Below are 18,755 nucleotides of genomic sequence, written 5' to 3'. Positions count from 1 at the left end.
TGCCTTTTGACAACAGTGTTTTTCTGCTAATTGCATTATGAACGAACATTTGTGGGCGCCAGGTAGCCTACCGCCTTGGTGGGGCCAGGTAGCATACCGCCTCGTGGGGCGCCAGGAGCTACCGCCTCGTGGGCGCCAGGTAGCCTACCGCCTCGTGGGGCGCCAGGTAGCTACCGCCTCGTGGGCGCCAGGTAGACCTACCGCCTCGTGGGGCGCCAGGTAGCCTACCGCCTCGTGGGCGCCAGGTAGCACTACCGCCTCGTGGGGCGCCAGGTAGCCTACCGCCTACGTGGGGCGCCAGGTAGCTACCGCCTCGTGGGGCGCCAGTAGCCACCGCCTCGTGGGCGCCAGGTAGCCTACCGCCTGTGGGGCGCCAGGAGCCTACCGCCTGTGGGGCGCCAGGTAGCCTACCGCCTTGTGGGGCGCCAGGTGCCTACCGCCTTGTGGGGCGCCAGGAGCCTACCGCCTTGTGGGGCGCCAGGTAGACTACCGCCTTGTGGGCGCCAGTAGACTACCGCCCTTTGTGGGCGTTGCTGCACTTATAATGTGAAGATAATTGTTTATCAGCATTTTCAGATAAATGTTCAGATCTGTTGCAATCAGACTCATTGTTTTTTAATGTTTATTTTAAATGTTTATGTAGTTTAGGCCAATGGTTCTATTGAATTAAAGCTGCACATGCGAGCGGTTTCATGTGATGAAAATATCAGTTAGAAATTTAGGAGAGGAGATCTAATAGGCTACTTTGAAGCAAGAGAAGACGTGCCTCATATGTATTAAAACATTCAGGTTTCAAACAATMAAGTATATTTTTCAAAATGCATACTGCCTTCAGCTCATTGCAAKGTGGTGTGTGACATTGCAGTTTGAGATGCTGTGCTGGTTGACAGATTTTCCGCTCTAAGGCTCTATCTGTATGCTGTGCGAATATACGGTACACACGSCAATTTAATTCCACTAAATTATGCAAATTAACCTATAGACCGATAAGCATGACCAGTCAAATGTATTWCCATCAATCAACAMTTCACAATGTTTTTTTCCCTTCTTTCTCCCGGACAATTGGCCGGTTGGTGTCAAATTAATTTATCTGGCTATTACTAGCTAACGGAAAAGCTGATACCTTTGGAACCGTCTCCCTGAGGAGAGGACCGCGTGTGGCTGAGGGAGAGGCCAGGATGGGGTGGCGTAGATCTTTAGAATTGGTGTTTAGTCTGTCATCCAAGTTAACCTCTCTCTCTCTCAACAGTTTTGCGGCTCTTTTGGAGTATGCAGAAGAACATCTTAAAGTTGACCGCGTGTTCGTCTGCTTTTACAAGAACAGAGATGATCGTGGTACGTATAACAGTCCTATTTTAAAACGGATTCCTACACCAAACCCACTATTTCAATAGAGAAGCACATCCCAACTGTCCATTCCCCCCCCCCAATCACTGTTTGGGAGATCGTTTGCTCACTAGGAGCTTTAAGGAATAAGTCAAGTGAGTTCAACAACTATATATTAACAAAGGTCATATTGTTTTTTTTGTTATTTCTAATGTGTTTCTCTCCACAGCTAAACTTGTGCGCACATTCAGCTTTCTGGGCTTTGAGATAGTGAAACCGGGCCATGCCGTTGTCCCGCCTCGACCTGACGTTTTCTTCATGGCCTACAACTTCGACAGGGACTCTTCCTCCGACGAGGATTAGCTCTGACCCCTGTGGGGTGTTCCAGGAAGCAGAATCATCATYTTAGCCAGTTAACTTTGATAAGCAGTCAATCTCGTGATTTTTAGAAAGCTTAACTTCAATATGGGTTTGTTGGTTGTTAAGTCAGTCATACAAAGTCTATATTTCTAGGAATGGTTAAATTAATTCAGAATGTTTAGTTATGACAGTTGGATGTCTAAGTAACACATTGATCCTGCTTTCTGGAAGAGCCCTCTGAGCCCTGCCTAGCCTGCATCCCAAATAAAGAAAACTGTGCTGTTTTCGCTATTGTCTCACTAACAGTTTCAATGAAGAGATGGTTCAGTCAGACTGAAGTCTGAAAGCCAGACTGTGATGACCACAATTGTGAAGTGAAGCAGTTGTGAAAGGGAGCAATTTCAGTTTGGATCCAGGCTAACTCCTGCCCCCATCCCTGCCCAACGTCCTACCCTCTCCTGTACCCCAGCCAATCGACCACCTGACCCGAGTGCTTACAGCCTTCCATGCTTTGTGTCAAAGGAAGCGGATGATTAGTTTAGATATGTGTCCCCTAGTTTCACAGCTCGCCTGATATTTATCCCTTTGTTAAAMTCTTCAGTTCGGTTTCCTTGGTATTTTGTTCCAACACTTCAGAGGGAACCATGTTTTTTAAGGACTTTGAGCACATTGCAATTCTGTTGTCATCAATCAATTGTCTATTGCTATTTTTTGTTCTTTATTCTTGTTGCTAAAAAGATGGAGGACTCGTCGTTATTTCTTAAATGTACAAAAACAGGTTGTCAGGATTACACTTGGGTACTCCAACTTTTAATTTGATTGGCTAAGATATACCTTACTTATAGTCATTGAAATAAAAGCATACGCTTTTATTTAATTGGCTATATTCAATATAATCTTTTTATTTCATTGTCTAAGATTAAAACAAAAAAACAATGTCAGCCCCACCTTTAATCTGACAATTGTTTAGATGTAAAGGCACTCAATCTTCTGAAAATGTTGTAATGGTGTGTGTGTAAACATTACTTTTGAGCAAAATCTGCCCTGATATTGGTACTTCGTGGCTGGATAATAGCTCTTTAGACTAGAAGTGTGTGTTGGAGAGCACAGGTGAATGCTGTTTTGTGTGACTGGTTTGGATGCATTTGTGATAAATATGTAATATGATGGGTGAATTGGTACAAAGCTATAAAAAAAAAAGAGGGGAGGGGGGGAATCCAAAGTGCTTTTGCTTTTCTGTCTCTATACCTGAACATTATTGTAGAGCGTTGTTTGGATACATGTGGTGTCTGATGGGATATTTGGACTTGCATTCCTTTTAACTTTTTTTTTTTTTAAATTCAAAATAGTTTATAAGTTTGATGTGCATCTTGCATAGTGGTACCTATTGTGCTTCTGTGACAATAAAATTAAGAAAAATGCAAGTCTCGTGTGTGGCCTGTTTACATGGCGCGCTGTTGAAGACGCCTGTGGTGGCCAGTCTGTAGCCATGCCTCAGGGCAAGGAGGTGGTTCTCATTTTAGACATTTACCATCAGGGTAGTACGCTAGTTACTGACGTGTCAGTATTTCTGCGAAGTAAGGATACAGTAGGAACAGATTGCCGAGTTGTGACTGAATAAACTGTTTTCAGCTCAGATACAGTACGCGTAAATATTCTCAGYGGACTAGCATGCTATTATCCCTGACCTGTAATTGATTGAATTCAGGGGTGCGTTATGTATTCTATGGCTGTCTGCACTCGTACACTCCCCTTCATGGATTTAAAAGCAATGCACTAGCGTGAGGAATATGATGGAAACACCCACCAGCCAAATACTTTTAAATGCATAAAGAGGGGGGGTGCACACTTCTGGAGAAGGGTAGAGAATAGGAACGCATTCCTAGTAATGTTATAAAACGACGTTATTGGGGGTGTAATAAGATGTTAGTCCACGAGGAGGCAGCGCACCACCAGGATATTCCCTGTTCTGTTATAACCTGCACCATTTTGTATGTATGGCATTGGTTTCACATGCAGAATCCWGGGGTGAACTAAATCCTCTCTACACTAAACTGCCTGCATTCTCCCCTAAGAGACCATTTGTTTGATCCCGAAAATGTGGTCYGAAGTGCCGTATGGATGGTGTTACGCAATTGCGGAGCCTCCAGAGGCCAAATTGAGCTCTGTACTGCATCGCCAGACAGCTCTCAAATGTTTTAACAATGCGGAGGGCTCTGTATAGCGCCGCGTTGACATTGTTTGACCGTAGGTGAGGGCACGAGGTCCTGTATAAACAAAAKCTCCCTTCCTTGACAACAGCTCTGCGCTGCTCGGCGAGACACAAGAAGTGTGAATGCTTTAATTTARGCAGATGCCATATCYCTGTAAATGCTGCACGGTCAATGCAGACGGCAGATTGACCATGTAGCGCCTTTAGACTTGATCTCCTCTATGGGGTTCTCTACCTGATTTTATAGTAGAAAAGTTGCACTGGCATAGCACACATCTCACGTTCCAGAATGCAATCGCATAGCCAATTAGTTACACTGTTCCCAGCAAGAAACCAAGCCATAGCACAGCACCCGGCTCTACTAAATTCAGCCTCAGTAGGATCAGGACCCGCTCGACTTAATCAGCTCATAGGATCAGGAACCCGCGCTCACTAAATCAGCTCAATAGCGTAGTAGGTAAAGGACCACGGCTCAACTAATCAGCTCAGTGGACAGGACCCGCGACTTGTGGTGAGTAAGGACCGGTAATCTAGCTCAGTAGGATCAGGGACCTTGTATCGCTATAGTCAGACCCTGCTTAATCAGCTCAGTAGGTAGTAGCGTAAAGGGACCCGGCTCGACTATCAGCGTCAGTAGGATCAGGACCGGCGTCGACTAATCAGCCAGTAGGTAAAGGACCGGCTCTTACTAGCAAGCTCAGTAGGTCCAGGCACAGCTCTACTAATCAGCTATGTAGGTAAAGGACCCGGCTCTACTAATCAGCTCAGTAGGATAGGACCCGGTTCTACTAATCAGCTCAGTAGGGATCAGGACCCGGTTCTACTAATCAGCTCAGTAGATCAGGACCCGGTCTACTAATCAGCTCAGTAGGATCAGGACCCGGTCTACTAATCAGCTCAGTGTAGGATCAGGACCCGGCTCTACTAATCAGCTCAGTAGGTAAAGACCCGGCTCTACTAATCAGCTCAGTAGGTAAAGACCCTGCTCTACTATCAGCTCAGTAGGTAAAGGACCCGGCTCTACTAATCAGCTCAGTAGGTAAAGGACCGCTCTACTAATCAGCTCAGTTAGGATCAGGACCGGTTCTACTAATCAGCTCAGTAGGATCAGGACCCGGTTCTATAATCAGCTCAGTAGGATAGGACCCGGTTTCTACAATCAGCTCAGTAGGTAAAGGACCCGGCTCTACTAATCAGCTCAGTAGTAAAGGACCCGGCTCTACTAATCAGCTCAGTAGGATCAGGACCGTCTTCTAATCAGCTCAGTAGGATCAGGAACCGGCTCTACTAATCACACTCAGTAGTAAAGAACCCGGCTCTACTAATCAGCTCAGTAGGTAAAGGACCCGCTCTACTTATCAGCTCAGTAGGTAAAAGAACCCGCCTACTAATCAGCTCAGTAGGTAAAGGACCCTGCTCTACTAATCAGCTCAGTAGGTAAAGGACCCGGCTCTACAAAAAGGAGGCCCCCTGTACATCATCATTCTCTGATTCCTACATGACCTAAGTAATGTATAGAGACAGGGATCTTTATAGAGTGCCTAAATGTACCTCTTTCCTTTTGCTTGGGTCTTATATCAATCAGGGAGGCCCATACTGAGGCCCATAATGAGTCTGAAATCAACGTTTCAGGTGAGGCCAGCGGAAGCCTGGTCCCAGATCTGTTTGTACCTCCTGGCCAACTCCTATGATCATTGTCTACACCAGTGTTTCCCCAACTCCAGTCCTCCAAGACACCCAACAGAAGACATTGTTGTAGTAGCCCCAGACAAACTCACCTGATTCAACTCATTGAGGMCTCGATGATTAGTTGATCAGTTGAATCAGGTGTGCTTGTCCGGGGCTACAACCTGTGCTGTTGGGGTTACTGGAGGACTGGAGTTGGGAAACACTGATCTACAGCACAAAACAGAACTGGGACCAGGCTAAGTCCACTATCCTCCTCTAATGTGAAGGAAACGAAACAGGCAAGTTGTTGCTTTCTGGAATCAAAATATTTAATTAGGTACATATCAAGTATTATTATACCATGTATAAAATTTCAGATCACAATATGAAGCAATGAAACTCTTCATTCAGGCTGACACAGCAGTAGGTAAAGGTTGCCACAAAAATAACTACAGATTAAAATAGAATAGGCAACTAAAATTATAGAAAAATGGCATACGTTGTAGTAGTATAGGAAATGATAGACATCACTTTTTTTCTTTTCAACATATTTTCTTTTTAACAAGTACAATAAAAACAGAACATTAATGCTGAAGCGAAGCATCCACTTGACGTCTAAAGAACTGTTAGTACTGTAGTCCACGGTAGGGGTCGGTACGGTACAAGACTGGGGGCAGGTAGGGTTGAAAAACTTTCTCAAATGTTTTCCTGAAATCCCTGTTGAAGGAGGATTTCCTGCTTACTCCCCCCTGATTCCGTGAATCTTTCAACCAGAATTTCTGTAAAACCTGGGAATTTWGGAAAGTTACCGGAATCTTGCAACCCTAGGGACAGGGGGGACGAAGAGAAGCTCAAAGGAGAAGGACACAATTAGCTTGCCAGTCAATGCAAAATAACATTTCTGTTTTGTATATAAGCACTTCGAGCAGTAGGTAGGAAGGAAGTAATAAACATCACAGTTTGCTGCTTTAGAGACCATAGCATTATTTAAAACATTTTGCATTTGCATGTCTTTAAAAAATCCTGAAATATTTGAAAGAAAAAGAACATCACCACAAGAACAGACAGACAAGGAACAGAGGAGAAAGGGAGGAACAGACAGACAAGGAACAGAGGAGAAAGGGAGGAACAGACAGACAAGGAACAGAGGAGAAAGGGGAACAGACAGACAGCACAGAGGAGAACGGGAAGGAACAGAACAGAAGGGAACAGAGGAGAAAGGGAGGAACAGGCAGACAAGGAACAGAGGGAAGGGAGGAACAGGCAGACAAGGAACAAGGAGGAAGGGAGGAACAGGCAGACAAGGCCCGAGGAGAAAGGGAGGAACAGACAGACAAGGAACAGAGGGAAGGGAGGAACAGACAGACAAGGAACAGAGGAAGGGAGGAACAGACAGCCAAGGAACAGAGGAAGGGAGGAACAGGCAGACAAGGAAACAGAGGACGAAAGGGAGGAACCGACAGACAAGGAACAGAGGAGGAAACAGGCACACATCTTTTACGGTCCAATGCAGCCATTTTTATCTCAATATTCAATCATTTTTCTAGGAAACATTAAGCTAGCCTCGTACAAACCATCCTTGTAGGGAAACAATGTTGAACTCGCGAGACCAGGGTGGTTCGTAACAAGGCTACAACAAAGTACCTTACTGTGCCTTCGTTTTCATAAAAAACGATCAAAAAATAGCTCCTTATATAGGCTTGCTTGAAAGAATAGGCAATTACTCAAGCAAGAACTTTGCTAGGACGTCTGGGAGCTGTTTGAGTGCAGAAGAGAAAATAAAGCTTTGCTTTATTGGCAGAGAGGTTCTGGAACTCTTTTTATTGTATAACTAATTTACCACAGGCATTCACCATGAAAGCCACCTCCATTCCACCAAAACAGGCTGAAAATTCAGGCAGTCTTTCAACAGCTCTTAAATTAAAAGGGCAATTATCATAAATTCACAATTTCCTATTATTTACAACTCAGTGTGGAAATATATATAAAACAGGAAAATTAGTTTTGACTGCACAGGCCTTTAAAGAATGAAGCCATGTGTCTAAAGTTCAAATGGACCATAATCAAGAAATAACCCTTTCACCATTGACATACATTTCCCATCAACCTCTCTCCTAGGTGGAATCCCTGACCCCTGTATTGGCTGCTGACCCAGGCACCCCCATTGGAGGCTAAGTAGGTTAGCATCAGAGACCTATTCTCTACTGCTAGGTTAGCATTAGCCATCCTCTCTGGCTGTTCTCTCACTATGGACAGGTAGATGGCCGAACTGATGATTCTGTAGACGTGGAAGCTAGGAGGGAACTCCATTGGAGGGGACGGGGGGGGGGGGGGGGGGGGGGGGGTCAGGGGGTGTTGGTACCCAGGGATGAGAACCCATTGGGGGTGTAGGGGCATGGTGCTCCAGGCTCTCCTGGGGCTTGGATGACTTCAGGCTGGTGACGTAAATGGGGACAGTCCAAGTCCAACAGGTGGGGTCAGTCCCTGCTGCCTAGGAGATGGAGGGTGTGTGTATACTATGTACCAATGTATGAATACGTGTGTATGCCTATGTTTGTTTGTATGCATCATGGGTCTGTGTGTAACTGTTTGGGTAAGTGCAGGTGTCTTGTCCTCATCGGCCCTTGCTATAGCCAGGAAAGAACTGGTCCAGCAGCAGCTGTAGAGTCTTGTTTAGGACCATGACGTAATCCTTCCCCAGGTCGTGGCGACAAGCAGGGCAGGTATACACCTCAGCACGGAACGACCGCTGGAGACAGGTCTGGGGTAGACCAGGAACAGACCGAGAATGCCACAGGTCAGTCAGAAGTCAAAGAAAGACAACTCCTTAACTGTACAGTGCCATATGGTCATTTCTAATTCTACACCTGTACCTTCATGTGTATGAAATCATAAAACGACAATCGGACAATAATCACTACATTTAAAACAGCAGATTCAGTTGAAACCTTGAACCCGACACACACACACACACACACACACACACACACACACACACACACAGTTTGTGGACACCAACCTTGCACACGTTGTGTGTACAGACTGTGGTGATGGGCTGGTAGACCAGCTCCTGGCAGCAGACACACATAAACGTCTGTTCCACCTTCCTCAGGAAGTTCTAAAGACACAGAGACAGGAAGTACAGGTACAGACATCACCATGGAAACCGCAGCTTCACATCCATCATCATAGTTGTTCCAGTAATATTAGTGTTAAAATCAGAACTGTGTGTCGGTGTAATATTGGTCGTATACAATTAATTAATGGGACGGAGTTATGAGCTGCTGTTGTGTTCGTTTAGATGCTGTTTGTGCTGTTGCCATGGCGTCTGCTGTACTGTGCCTTGTTGCGTCATGGCATGTCGCATTGTGACCTTTACGTACCGGCCCCTCCTTGAGGTGTCCCATGGCRTCYTCCCAGTTCTTTCTGTTGGGCTGGTCTTCCTTTATGAGGCTTTGCTGCTGCTCTGTCAGCTGGAACGACTCCTCCATCTTCTGACGCTTGGCTCGGGGCTCCGTCGATTCCTTACACACCTCTGAGAGACGCATACCAACACACATTGTTTACGGATGCATGGACACATATCGTTTCTATTCAAATATGGGTAACATTTTATTTGACACCTTTAAAACACCCCTGAAATGCCTTGGCATATCTAGTTCTATATCTATTGGAAATGTCCCCCCTTTCCCTAGCGACAATTCCACCCATGCATACAWAGCAGTGCACCAGATATAAACTGTACACACAAAGGTTAAAAAAAAACATCTCTCTTCTGTCTCTGGCCTATATCCCTGGCGGTGTCTCAACAGGTACCTGTCTCCTGACTGCCGTTACTCTGTGACTGGTCTGTACCCTCCATGGGCTTCTCTTCCTCCTCCTCTTCATCCTCCTCCTCCTTCACCTTCTTCAGAGATTGTAGCCGCGGACGGCCCCGACCAGGGTGCTTCTTGCTCCTGGTGGACCCTGGACGAGCATTAGCCTCCTTCTTGGTCTTGTTGGCCATGGCCTCCACGTAGCCTGGAGGATACTGTAGAGACAAAGAGAGACCGATGAAAACAAAATGGCGACCAGGGGGATACTGTAGAGTAGAGGCACAGAGACAGGAAAATGAAAACATCGGTAAGTATTACAATGCATTATAACTAACTCACAATGCACAATGATAGGCAAGAGGATACTGTACTAAAACGCACACGAAAACAGTCAGACAGACAAAAATATCAACTTTAAACAAAGGACACAAAACTACACACAATGGAGAGGCTGCTCAGTTTTACATTCAATTGAGAAATGAAGACATAAAAGAGACAACAGCAGTCATAACCAAACCCCCGTCCTCTCATACGGTTATAATGTCCTAGAAAACAGCTCCGTAAACCCCTCACCTGCACAGCCAGACCCAGTGTCTGGATGCGCGCCAGCCCCTCAGGTGTCCAGGGAGCAGGCTCCAGGTCATCCCTTCGCAGCAAGTACCTCCACACCAGGAAACCACACTTCCCTTTCTCTGGCCAGTACTTCACCACCTGAGACACATTAGAAATAGAATGACTGACCATCCACAGAACAGACTACAACGTGAATGGCCGTTCTAGCAATTATAATTGTATGGGTACGTAGTGCCCCATTGATGCTGTTTAACCAACTGGAGATTTCTGGTGAGACAGGAACAGCACTAAAAATGTGGTCATCAGGGATTCATCTCAAAAATAACATGCATTTCCTCATCTTGTCTTGTTTGAGAAGCAACATCCCTGAAACCACATGGGTTGTGATTACCGTGCTGGTCTGGTCTATCTGGGGAAATCAACARGGTGCTCAAAAGGCATGACTCCTAATGAGGATCAACCCCTCTGATATCTGCACCCCATTTATTTTCACTCGGTTTGTATTACACTTGTAATGAATTTTTTATTTTTCACAAGGGACTAAGAGAGACTACTTACATACATAAAGGGTCCAAAAGGACCTGATATCCAGTCCATGTTCCTGAGAGGGGGATGTTAYTGCCCTAGCTATGATTGGGAGTCCCATAGTGCGGRGCACAATTGGCCCAGCGTCGTCCGGGTTAGGTTTTGGCCGGGGTAGTCCGTCATTGTAAATAAGAATATGTTATTAACGGACTTGCCTAGTTAAAGATTCAATTAAAATAAAAGCGAGTGTACCTTGTAGATGCCATCGTATCGGTTGCCCTCCTCCGGAGCGTACTTGCTGATGCGTCGGCCCTTGGAGCTCCGCACCACCCTCACCGGCTTCCCCGCACGCCAATTCCTGGATTCCGCCCCGTCCTTGTCGTTGATGGGGGCGTCACAGTTCAGCGCCAGGGCCCTGAGAGGTCAAGGGTTAAAGGTCACGTGATGACTAGAACTAGTGGATGTTCCTGAAACCAGTTAAATAATTGATCTGTGTTATAATTGTGTGTTGATGTTTTTGATGTGGGACGACCAAAGAAAAAGGTGTGATAGTGAAAAAAGGTATCTATTTGAAACGTCAGGGAGAGAAACAGGCCAGGTGGTACAGTACTTTGTTTACTGTACCTGTTGTAGTGGGTCAGGGTCTGGTCAAAGGAATGCTCCCCGATGCGCTTGTTCCCTGAAAGGTCGCGACCCCCGCTGCCTGTGTAGGTGAACTCATCTCCCCTGTCCTGAGGGGTAACGTAGAGGTCATAGGGTTAAAAAGAGACACACACACACACACACACCTCTTAAAAATACTGTCTCAGGACATACTAGCCAATCCTTGTAATTTTTTGCTGAGTAAGTGGAAATCGCTTATATGACATCCCAAAGCGCACAGCTAAATCAACATAGTTACAATTCGAAATCCAGTCAAAATAGCTAAATCCATCCTCCAAACAAATCATAAACCACGTTTCCATGCAAGTAAAGTCATATCATGACAGCTGTGATGGAAACAGGAAGTTTTGGTAAAATTTTATATATATGACTTGGTAGGATATTTGTGTCTAAAATGAATTGCGAGAATTGGCAYTGGAAACGCCTTTAGGTGCAAATTTTTATATAATAACCATCATATCGTTGTAACGCGATGACATGGTGTATGGTCCTCCCACTGAGACTTGTGAAACCATGCGGTTGATTAGGCCACAGATGAAATAACCTATGATGAACTTCACCGGGTGGTGAAAGTGAACGATGGTGATCTGGATGCTCCTATTCTGATGACATGATAATCGACYCTTGACTGTCTTTGACAAATAAAAATATTCTCGCTCTAATAATCTCATGTAGACTAGTTTACCCAAACAGTCTACCCACACTGTACCTGCAAGCTGTTGGCTATAGAGTGCCAAGACCAGAGTAGGCACATTTGCTATTTAGCGCAACCGTTTTTGTGACAAACTATTGGTAGAGTTGAAAATGTYATGGAAACACATTGAACTTTCGACTTTTATTTGGTACATGAAAACTTAAGCGAAAAAGTAAATGTTGTGTGCACTACGTCATTACTCACTGATTTTAGAATATTCGTATGAAAATCTGTCACCAATTGGATGGAAACCTAGCTAATGTGAAAACATTCATCATAGTGCTGTTAATGCATTCTCCAGAGCTATGCTGTACAGTGACCATCCTTTAAGAAAGTCAAACGCGTTAGAGGGAGAGAAGGAGTGGAGAAAGAGAGACAGCGGTGTGAGAACCAGATGGATGGGTAGACTACCATCCTCCCCCAGTGTCTACCAGGCTAAAAGGGCCAGAGCAAACAGCATGGGACATCAGAGGGTCTGCCAGACAGAGGAGGGAAAACAGGGAGAAAGAACGAGATCTCTCTCCACCTGTTTTTTCTCCTACACTCCCACGCTCCTAGATTGCTTAGCTCAAACAACGTCAGACATTAAAAAAAAAAGGAAAAAAAGAAAGACACCCACCACTTCATCTTCGAAGCCCCCAGCCAGCACCAGCGAATAGGAGCCATCGTTACTGCGGCCGTGGATACCTCCCACGTGGGGCCTGTGSACTCCCGCCTCGCTCACCTTGGAACAAAGGAAGGGAGAAGATAGAGGGAGTGAACAGGAGTGGGGGAGAGTCAGGATGGGTGATATGGGGGGGGGGGAGYGAGGGGGGGAGGAACGATGTTGTGATAGATGTGATTCTGGCTATGTAAACAAATCCTTAGTGTCATAATATTAGATAACTATGAACCGCTAAAGTTAACTGAAAATAACTATCTTTTCCAGAGTCAACCTCTTCATGATTAGAAAATATTACATTTTCTCTGTTCTCTCCGAGTTTCTGAGAAATCACCAAACCTGCATCACCCCAACTGTATGGTCACATGGTACCAAACCTCATTACCATTGGCTCACCTGAACGCGGAACTTCCATGTTGTTCCCACGGGAACCCCAGGTACGGGCCCGTAATGGTTGGAGGGGACGATGGTACATTCCTTAGTGCGCCCCACACAGGCCATACCCTGTAACATCAACATGGCATTCAGGGGAAGGACTTAATCATGCATGCTTTAGCTAGCATGTATTCACACGTTGGACCACACACACACACATTACATAAACCAAGGACTTCCTAGTACAAGCTTTAGCTACCATATAGCCTAATCAGACCTGAATAGCATTGTATGTATGTATAACAAGAATCCATTATCCGGGCTGGAAATGTTTATTTTATTAAAGTGTTGGACAATTTGATTCATTCCTCAGTGTTTCTCTCTCATAACATTCCCAAACCATGAGTAACCCCCCCTCCCCCAACAACACCTTGTTTAGCACATAAATACATACTAATGTACAGAATAGTCTGTTTTCAATTAGCATTCTATGCCTTCCAAATGGCACTAAATTCCCTATATAGTGCACTGCTTTTGACCAGAACCTTATGGGCCCTGATCAAAAATAGTGCACTACATAGGGAACAGGGTCCCGTTTGGTACGCATCCATGGTGTATTTCTGGGAAACAATGGGGTTAGCTATTTTCCCCTACTTTGGTTCCAGGAAAAGAACTTCACTCTGCTGAGTCATTTTAAATAGCATTGTTACCATCGCCTCACAGCGTGAGAGGGAGACAGCAAACACTGTGGCTTGGTCAGAGTAACTTATCGAAGGACTGTCTGTGTTACCTGGGCCTGGGTTGCGTTCAGTAGAACACATTGTAGCAAAACGTTTTAAAATGGCATTGTTACCATCGCCTCAGTGTGAGAGGGAGTTAGCCAACACAGAATAACACACATCTTAGTGAGAGCCGAGGAACTTACTGTGGGCCTGGGTCATGTTCAGTAGGCACCAAACAGAAGACTACGGAGTAAAATGGGAAGGCACAACCTGGACTTGTCCAATAAGAAATAATACTTATTTTAGTTTGACATTGCAAAGTACAGTTTTGTTCAGTAGGGCACACTGACGCAAAACATTTTGCAACAGAAAACAAAAATGAGTAGTTCTTAATGGAAGTCCAGGTAGTCCATCCCTGTCTCAGTCCGTTCTCTTCGGGTTTGGTGAATAATGAACATACCCAAGCTTGGTCACTGCTACCTGCTGCCAATTGACTCCTTCAGGAGCACTCAGTAACTCTGCTACCAAGCCGTGAACAAGAGATCTACTTTGTTCTGCTAACACTGACTCAACAGGCCAACGGCTTCTGTTAGCGGAACAAAGTGCTAGACAATGACAGTTCTGTTTGCCACCCCGTGTGTGTGTGTGTCTCACTCATTCGGTCTGCTGCCAAAAGAACCAAGGAGGTCCTCCTTCTGAGTGAGGCATTAAAATATGAGCTCCAGTCCAGGCCAAGATATCGCCTCTTTCTTCCGTTGAAATATGCAATGAGTCAAACAAATTAAGTTACCCCACATAGTTTAGCTGGAGTCCTTGACAGCCAGAGAACAAATTCAAAGAATCGTTTCAAATTCCAAATTTTCTCCCCAGTTCCCCCTTTAGAATTTTGATAACCACAAATAGTGATAATGCCAATGACCTGATCTGACCCAGGGTTGGGATCAATTCCATTTCAATTCTGCTGAAACTGAAAATCAATAACTTTACTTARTGACTGAATTTAAAAATGGAATTGGAATTAGATGGAATTAGAAAAGATTAGGTTAATCCCAAATGGCAACTTAATCCCTACATAGTGCACTACTCTGTACTACTTTGTTTTAAAGTAGTCCACTATGTAGGGAATAGTGTGCCATTTGGGATGTAACCTTAGTCCCTCACCTTGGGCCCAGGGATTACTGTCAAGGACCCTGTCTGTCTCACCTTGCCCCAGTCCCTCTGGCTCTCTGTATGGGCCCAGGGGTTAGTGTCGTAGACCATGTGTCTCACCTTGCCCCAGTCCCTCTGGCTCTCTGTATGGGCCCAGGGGTTAGTGTCAAGGACCCTGTCTGTCTCACCTTGCCCAGTCCTCTGGCTCTCTGTATGGGCCCAGGGGTTAGTGTCGTAGACCATGTGTCTCACTTGCCCCATTCCTCTGGCTCTCTGTATGGGCCCAGGGGTTAGTGTCGTGACATGTGTCTCACCTTGCCCCAGTCCTCTGGCTCTCTGTATGGGCCCAGGGGTTAGTGTCGTAGACCACTGTGTCTCACTTTGCCCCAGTCCTCTGGCTCTCTGTATGGGCCCAGTGTTAGTGTCAAGGACGCTTTGTCTGTCTCACCTTGCCCCAGTCCCTCTGGCTCTCTGTATGAGCCGAGGGCATCTTGGCTTTCTTCTTACTGGCCTTCAGCTTCTCCCCGGCCTTAACCACCTCACTGGTGTCGTTCTTACAGGTGGGACAGTACCTGCCGAGCACAATACAAGAACCAGAACTCCCTTACTGATCTACTGCCTCAGAGCATGATCAATACAGGAAGTCAATGTAGATGGACAGGAGAGAAACTACTACTGGTAGTATACTGTTGGTGTCAGTGTCTCTTGTATAGACAGTGTGTTACTGAGACATCTATGAGAGAGAAAACTGGTACCTACAATAAAATCTAGACTGTGGCACCCAAAGGAAAATATAGAATGTGGAACTTATTCATATGGCTAAAGGCTATATCTCAGTCAGCACTAACATGTAAGCATGACTATTACACTCACAATGCATGTTCAATCATTATAGTCAATTGACATCGTGCATCATACTTGCTCCACCAGCCATCAGTGCACAGYTCTACAGGTCTTGTCTACATCCCAAAGGGCACCCTATTCCCRATATAGCGCACTACTTTTGACCAGGGCCCATAGGGTCATCCTGTGTGAGTATAGCACCCCCAGGTGGTCTGGGAGGACCAGGTCAGAGCTCACCAGTCCTCGTCGTCAGGTATGGTGGCTAGCGGTGGGTTGAGACAGTATATATGGAAGGCCATGTTACACTCATCACACAGCAGCTGCATATGGGCATCCTGCTTCCCTCCACACACGCAGCACGAGCAGAACCTGCACTCCGACTCGGGGTCCGTCTTGCAGTGCTTACACTCCGGCCCGCTCTTGCCTGGATCCATCCCGGCGCACAAACATACACACACAGACGCACATGTAAGCACATACAGCGGTGTGCACACACTCACAGACACACAAATACATATGCAAAGAATTGGCACACACACAGGCAAACAAAACCACAAGACAAAAACAAAATACCCATAAGCCCACATGCACCACAAACACACATGCATGTATTGATGCCAATAACCCATGTAATCTTGCAATTAAAATTGAACATGCAGAATACTATATAAGAAGGATTTGAGATATCAATTTCAGGCTAATTGATGAAAACAATTTCAAGTTAATTTTTTGCAGTACCCCCTTGAACTCAGCGCTTCTAGAACAGCTGGCGTACTAGGTAGACCTATCTCAGCCCTGATTGGCCGTGGTATGCCCCATCTCAGCCCTGATTGGCTGTAGACTGTAGTATTGGTATGAGTGTGCTGAGGCCTACGTTTGAACTGTCCATCTACAGCAGACAGCGAGTGTGCTCCAGTCTTCTCAATCTGATAGATCTCATCCAGAAACAACAGTTTACAGTCTGGGATGACGTCCCCTGGCCCTCTGGGGAGAGAGAATGTGTTAATCAGTCCATCAGAGCTCCACAGGGAATGTTCTCGACACCCACTCAGCCAGGCTATTAGGATGTTTTGAGGTTAACAAACAGAAATAGAGAAAGTCCTCTTAACTTATGTAAGCAGAAATATCTAAGTTACATAACTGGCATAATCATCTGACCTAGAAGAGAGAAACAGACTTTCCCAACGGAAACTGTCCCATGACAGGTCTCTGTTACCCCAGCATGCCTCTCTTACCCCAGCATGTCCTCTCTTTGTCTCTCTTACCCCAGCATGTCCTCTCTTACCCAGCATGTCCTCTCTTTCCCCAGCATGTCCTCTCTTACCCCAGCATGTCTCTCTTACCCCAGCATGTCCTCTCTCCCCATGCCTCTACCCCAGCATGTCCTCTCTTACCCATCAGCATGTCCTCTCTTACCCCAGCATCCTCTCTTACCCAGCATGTCCTCTCTTACCCCAGCATGTCTCTCTTTCCCCAGCATGTCCTCTCTTACCCCAGCATGTCCTCTTTCCCAGCATGCTCTCTCTACCCCAGCATGTCTCTCTTTCCCCAGCATGTCCTCTCCCCTGTCTCTCCCCAGCATGTCCTCTCTTACCCCAGCATGTCTTCTCTTACGCCAGTGCCCTCTCTTGTCCTCTCTACCCCAGCATGTCCTCTCTTACCCCAGCATGTCCTCTCTTTCCCCAGCATGTCCTCTCTTACCCCAGCATGTCCTCTTTTCCCCAGCATGTCTCTCTTACCCCAGCATGTCCTCTCTTACCCCAGCATGTCTCTCTTCCCCAGCATGTCTCTTTTCCCCAGCATGTCTCTTTACCTCCCATGTCCTCTTTCCCCAGCATGTCCTCTCTTACCCCAGCATGTCCTCTCTTTCCCCAGCATGTCTCTCTTCCCCAGCATGTGTCCTCTCTTTCCCCAGCATGTCCTCTCTTACCCACAGCATGTCCTCTCTTTCCCCAGCATTGTCCTATCTTTACCCCAGCATGCCCTCTCTTACCCCGCATGCCTCTCTTACCCCAGCATGTCCTCTCTTACCCCAGCATGTCCTCTCTTACCCCAGCATGCCCTCTTCTTACCCAGCATGTCCTTTTTCCAGATGTCTCTCTTACCCCAGCATGCCCTCTCTTACCCCAGCATGTCCTCTCTTTCCCAGCATGCCTCTCTTACCCGCCAGCATGCCCTCTCTTACCCCAGCATGTCCTCTCTTACCCCCAGCATGCCTCTCTTTACCCATGCTGTCTCCGCATGTCTCTCTTCCCGCATGTCCTCTTCCCCGGCATGTCCTCTCTTTCCCGGCATGTCCTCTCTTACCCCGGCATGTCCTCCTTCGCATTCCTCTACCCCGCATGTCCTCTCTTCCCAGCATGTCCTCTCTTACCCCAGCATGTCCTCTTCTTACCCCGGCATGTCCTCTCTTACCCCGCATGTCTCCTCTTTTACCCCGGCATGTCCTCTCTTACCCCGGCATGTCCTCTCTTACCCCGGCATGCTCTCTTTCCCGCATGTCCTCTCTTCCCCGGCATGTCCTCTCTTTCCCCGGCATGTCCTCTCTTACCCGGCATGTCCTTCTTACCCCGGCATGCCTCTCTTTCCCGGCATGTCCTCTCTTACCCGGCATGTCCTCTCTTACCCCGGCATGTCCTCTCTTACCCCAGCATGTCCTTCTTACCGCATGTCCTCTCTTTCCCCGCATGTCTCTCTTACCCGGCATGTTCTCTCTTACCCCAGCATGTCCTCTCTTACCCCAGCATGTCCTCTCTTACCCCAGCATGTCCTCTCTTACCCGGCATGTCCTCTCTTACCCGGCATTCCTCTCTTACCCCAGCATGTCCTCTCTTACCCCGCATGTCCTCTCTTACCCGCATTCGTCCGCGCTCTCTCTTCCCGGCATGTCCTCTCTTACCCCAGCATGCCCTCTCTTTCCCCAGCAGTTCTCTTGTCCCCAGCTCTCTCTTACCCGCATGTCCTCTCTTACCCAGCATGTCCTCTTTCCCCAGCATGTCCTCTCTTTCCCCAGCATGTCCTCTCTTACCCCAGCATGCCCTCTCTTGTCCTCTCTTACCCCAGCATGTCCCTCTCTTACCCAGCATGTCCTCTCTTTCCCCAGCATGTCCTCTCTTACCCCAGCATGTCCTCTCTACCCTGTCTCTCTTACCCAGCATGTCCTCGTTTT

The 18,755-nt window shown here is 46.6% G+C and overlaps 2 protein-coding genes across 6 annotated transcripts in view; one reads left to right on the top strand and one right to left on the bottom strand.

The window, feature by feature from the left end:
* Positions 1–2,160, top strand: part of LOC111980768 (ornithine decarboxylase antizyme 2-like) — an 8,874-nt gene extending 6,714 nt beyond the window's left edge. Inside the window, 2 exon segments of the mRNA XM_024011742.2 lie at positions 1,250–1,335; positions 1,556–2,160. Of these exon segments, the coding sequence (XP_023867510.1) occupies positions 1,250–1,335; positions 1,556–1,689 (220 nt within the window). The 3' untranslated portion in view covers positions 1,690–2,160.
* A 5,748-nt stretch (positions 2,161–7,908) lies between these two features.
* The window catches only part of LOC111980866 (E3 ubiquitin-protein ligase UHRF2), a 43,593-nt gene continuing 32,746 nt past the window's right edge, over positions 7,909–18,755 (bottom strand). For 2 of the 5 annotated variants that reach the window (XM_024011901.2, XM_024011898.2), the window contains exons 5-17: positions 16,461–16,570; positions 15,824–16,010; positions 15,192–15,315; positions 14,798–14,863; positions 12,894–13,001; positions 12,456–12,560; positions 11,104–11,210; positions 10,732–10,894; positions 9,955–10,092; positions 9,383–9,596; positions 8,950–9,101; positions 8,586–8,684; positions 7,909–8,327 (exon numbers count right to left, since the gene is read on the bottom strand). In XM_024011901.2, the coding sequence (XP_023867669.1) occupies positions 8,181–8,327; positions 8,586–8,684; positions 8,950–9,101; positions 9,383–9,596; positions 9,955–10,092; positions 10,732–10,894; positions 11,104–11,210; positions 12,456–12,560; positions 12,894–13,001; positions 14,798–14,863; positions 15,192–15,315; positions 15,824–16,010; positions 16,461–16,570 (1,720 nt within the window). In that variant the 3' untranslated portion in view covers positions 7,909–8,180. The remainder of the gene's footprint in view (positions 8,328–8,585; positions 8,685–8,949; positions 9,102–9,382; positions 9,597–9,954; positions 10,093–10,731; positions 10,895–11,103; positions 11,211–12,455; positions 12,561–12,893; positions 13,002–14,797; positions 14,864–15,191; positions 15,316–15,823; positions 16,011–16,460; positions 16,571–18,755) is intronic. The other 3 variants (XR_011481819.1, XM_024011899.2, XM_024011900.2) reach the window with 3 other exon arrangements.

The sequence above is a fragment of the Salvelinus sp. IW2-2015 genome, linkage group LG20, assembly GCF_002910315.2.
Source record: "Salvelinus sp. IW2-2015 linkage group LG20, ASM291031v2, whole genome shotgun sequence".
NCBI lineage: Eukaryota > Metazoa > Chordata > Actinopteri > Salmoniformes > Salmonidae > Salvelinus > Salvelinus sp. IW2-2015.
Note: the sequence above shows the minus strand (reverse complement) of the source record. Positions and strands in the feature narration are given on the sequence as shown.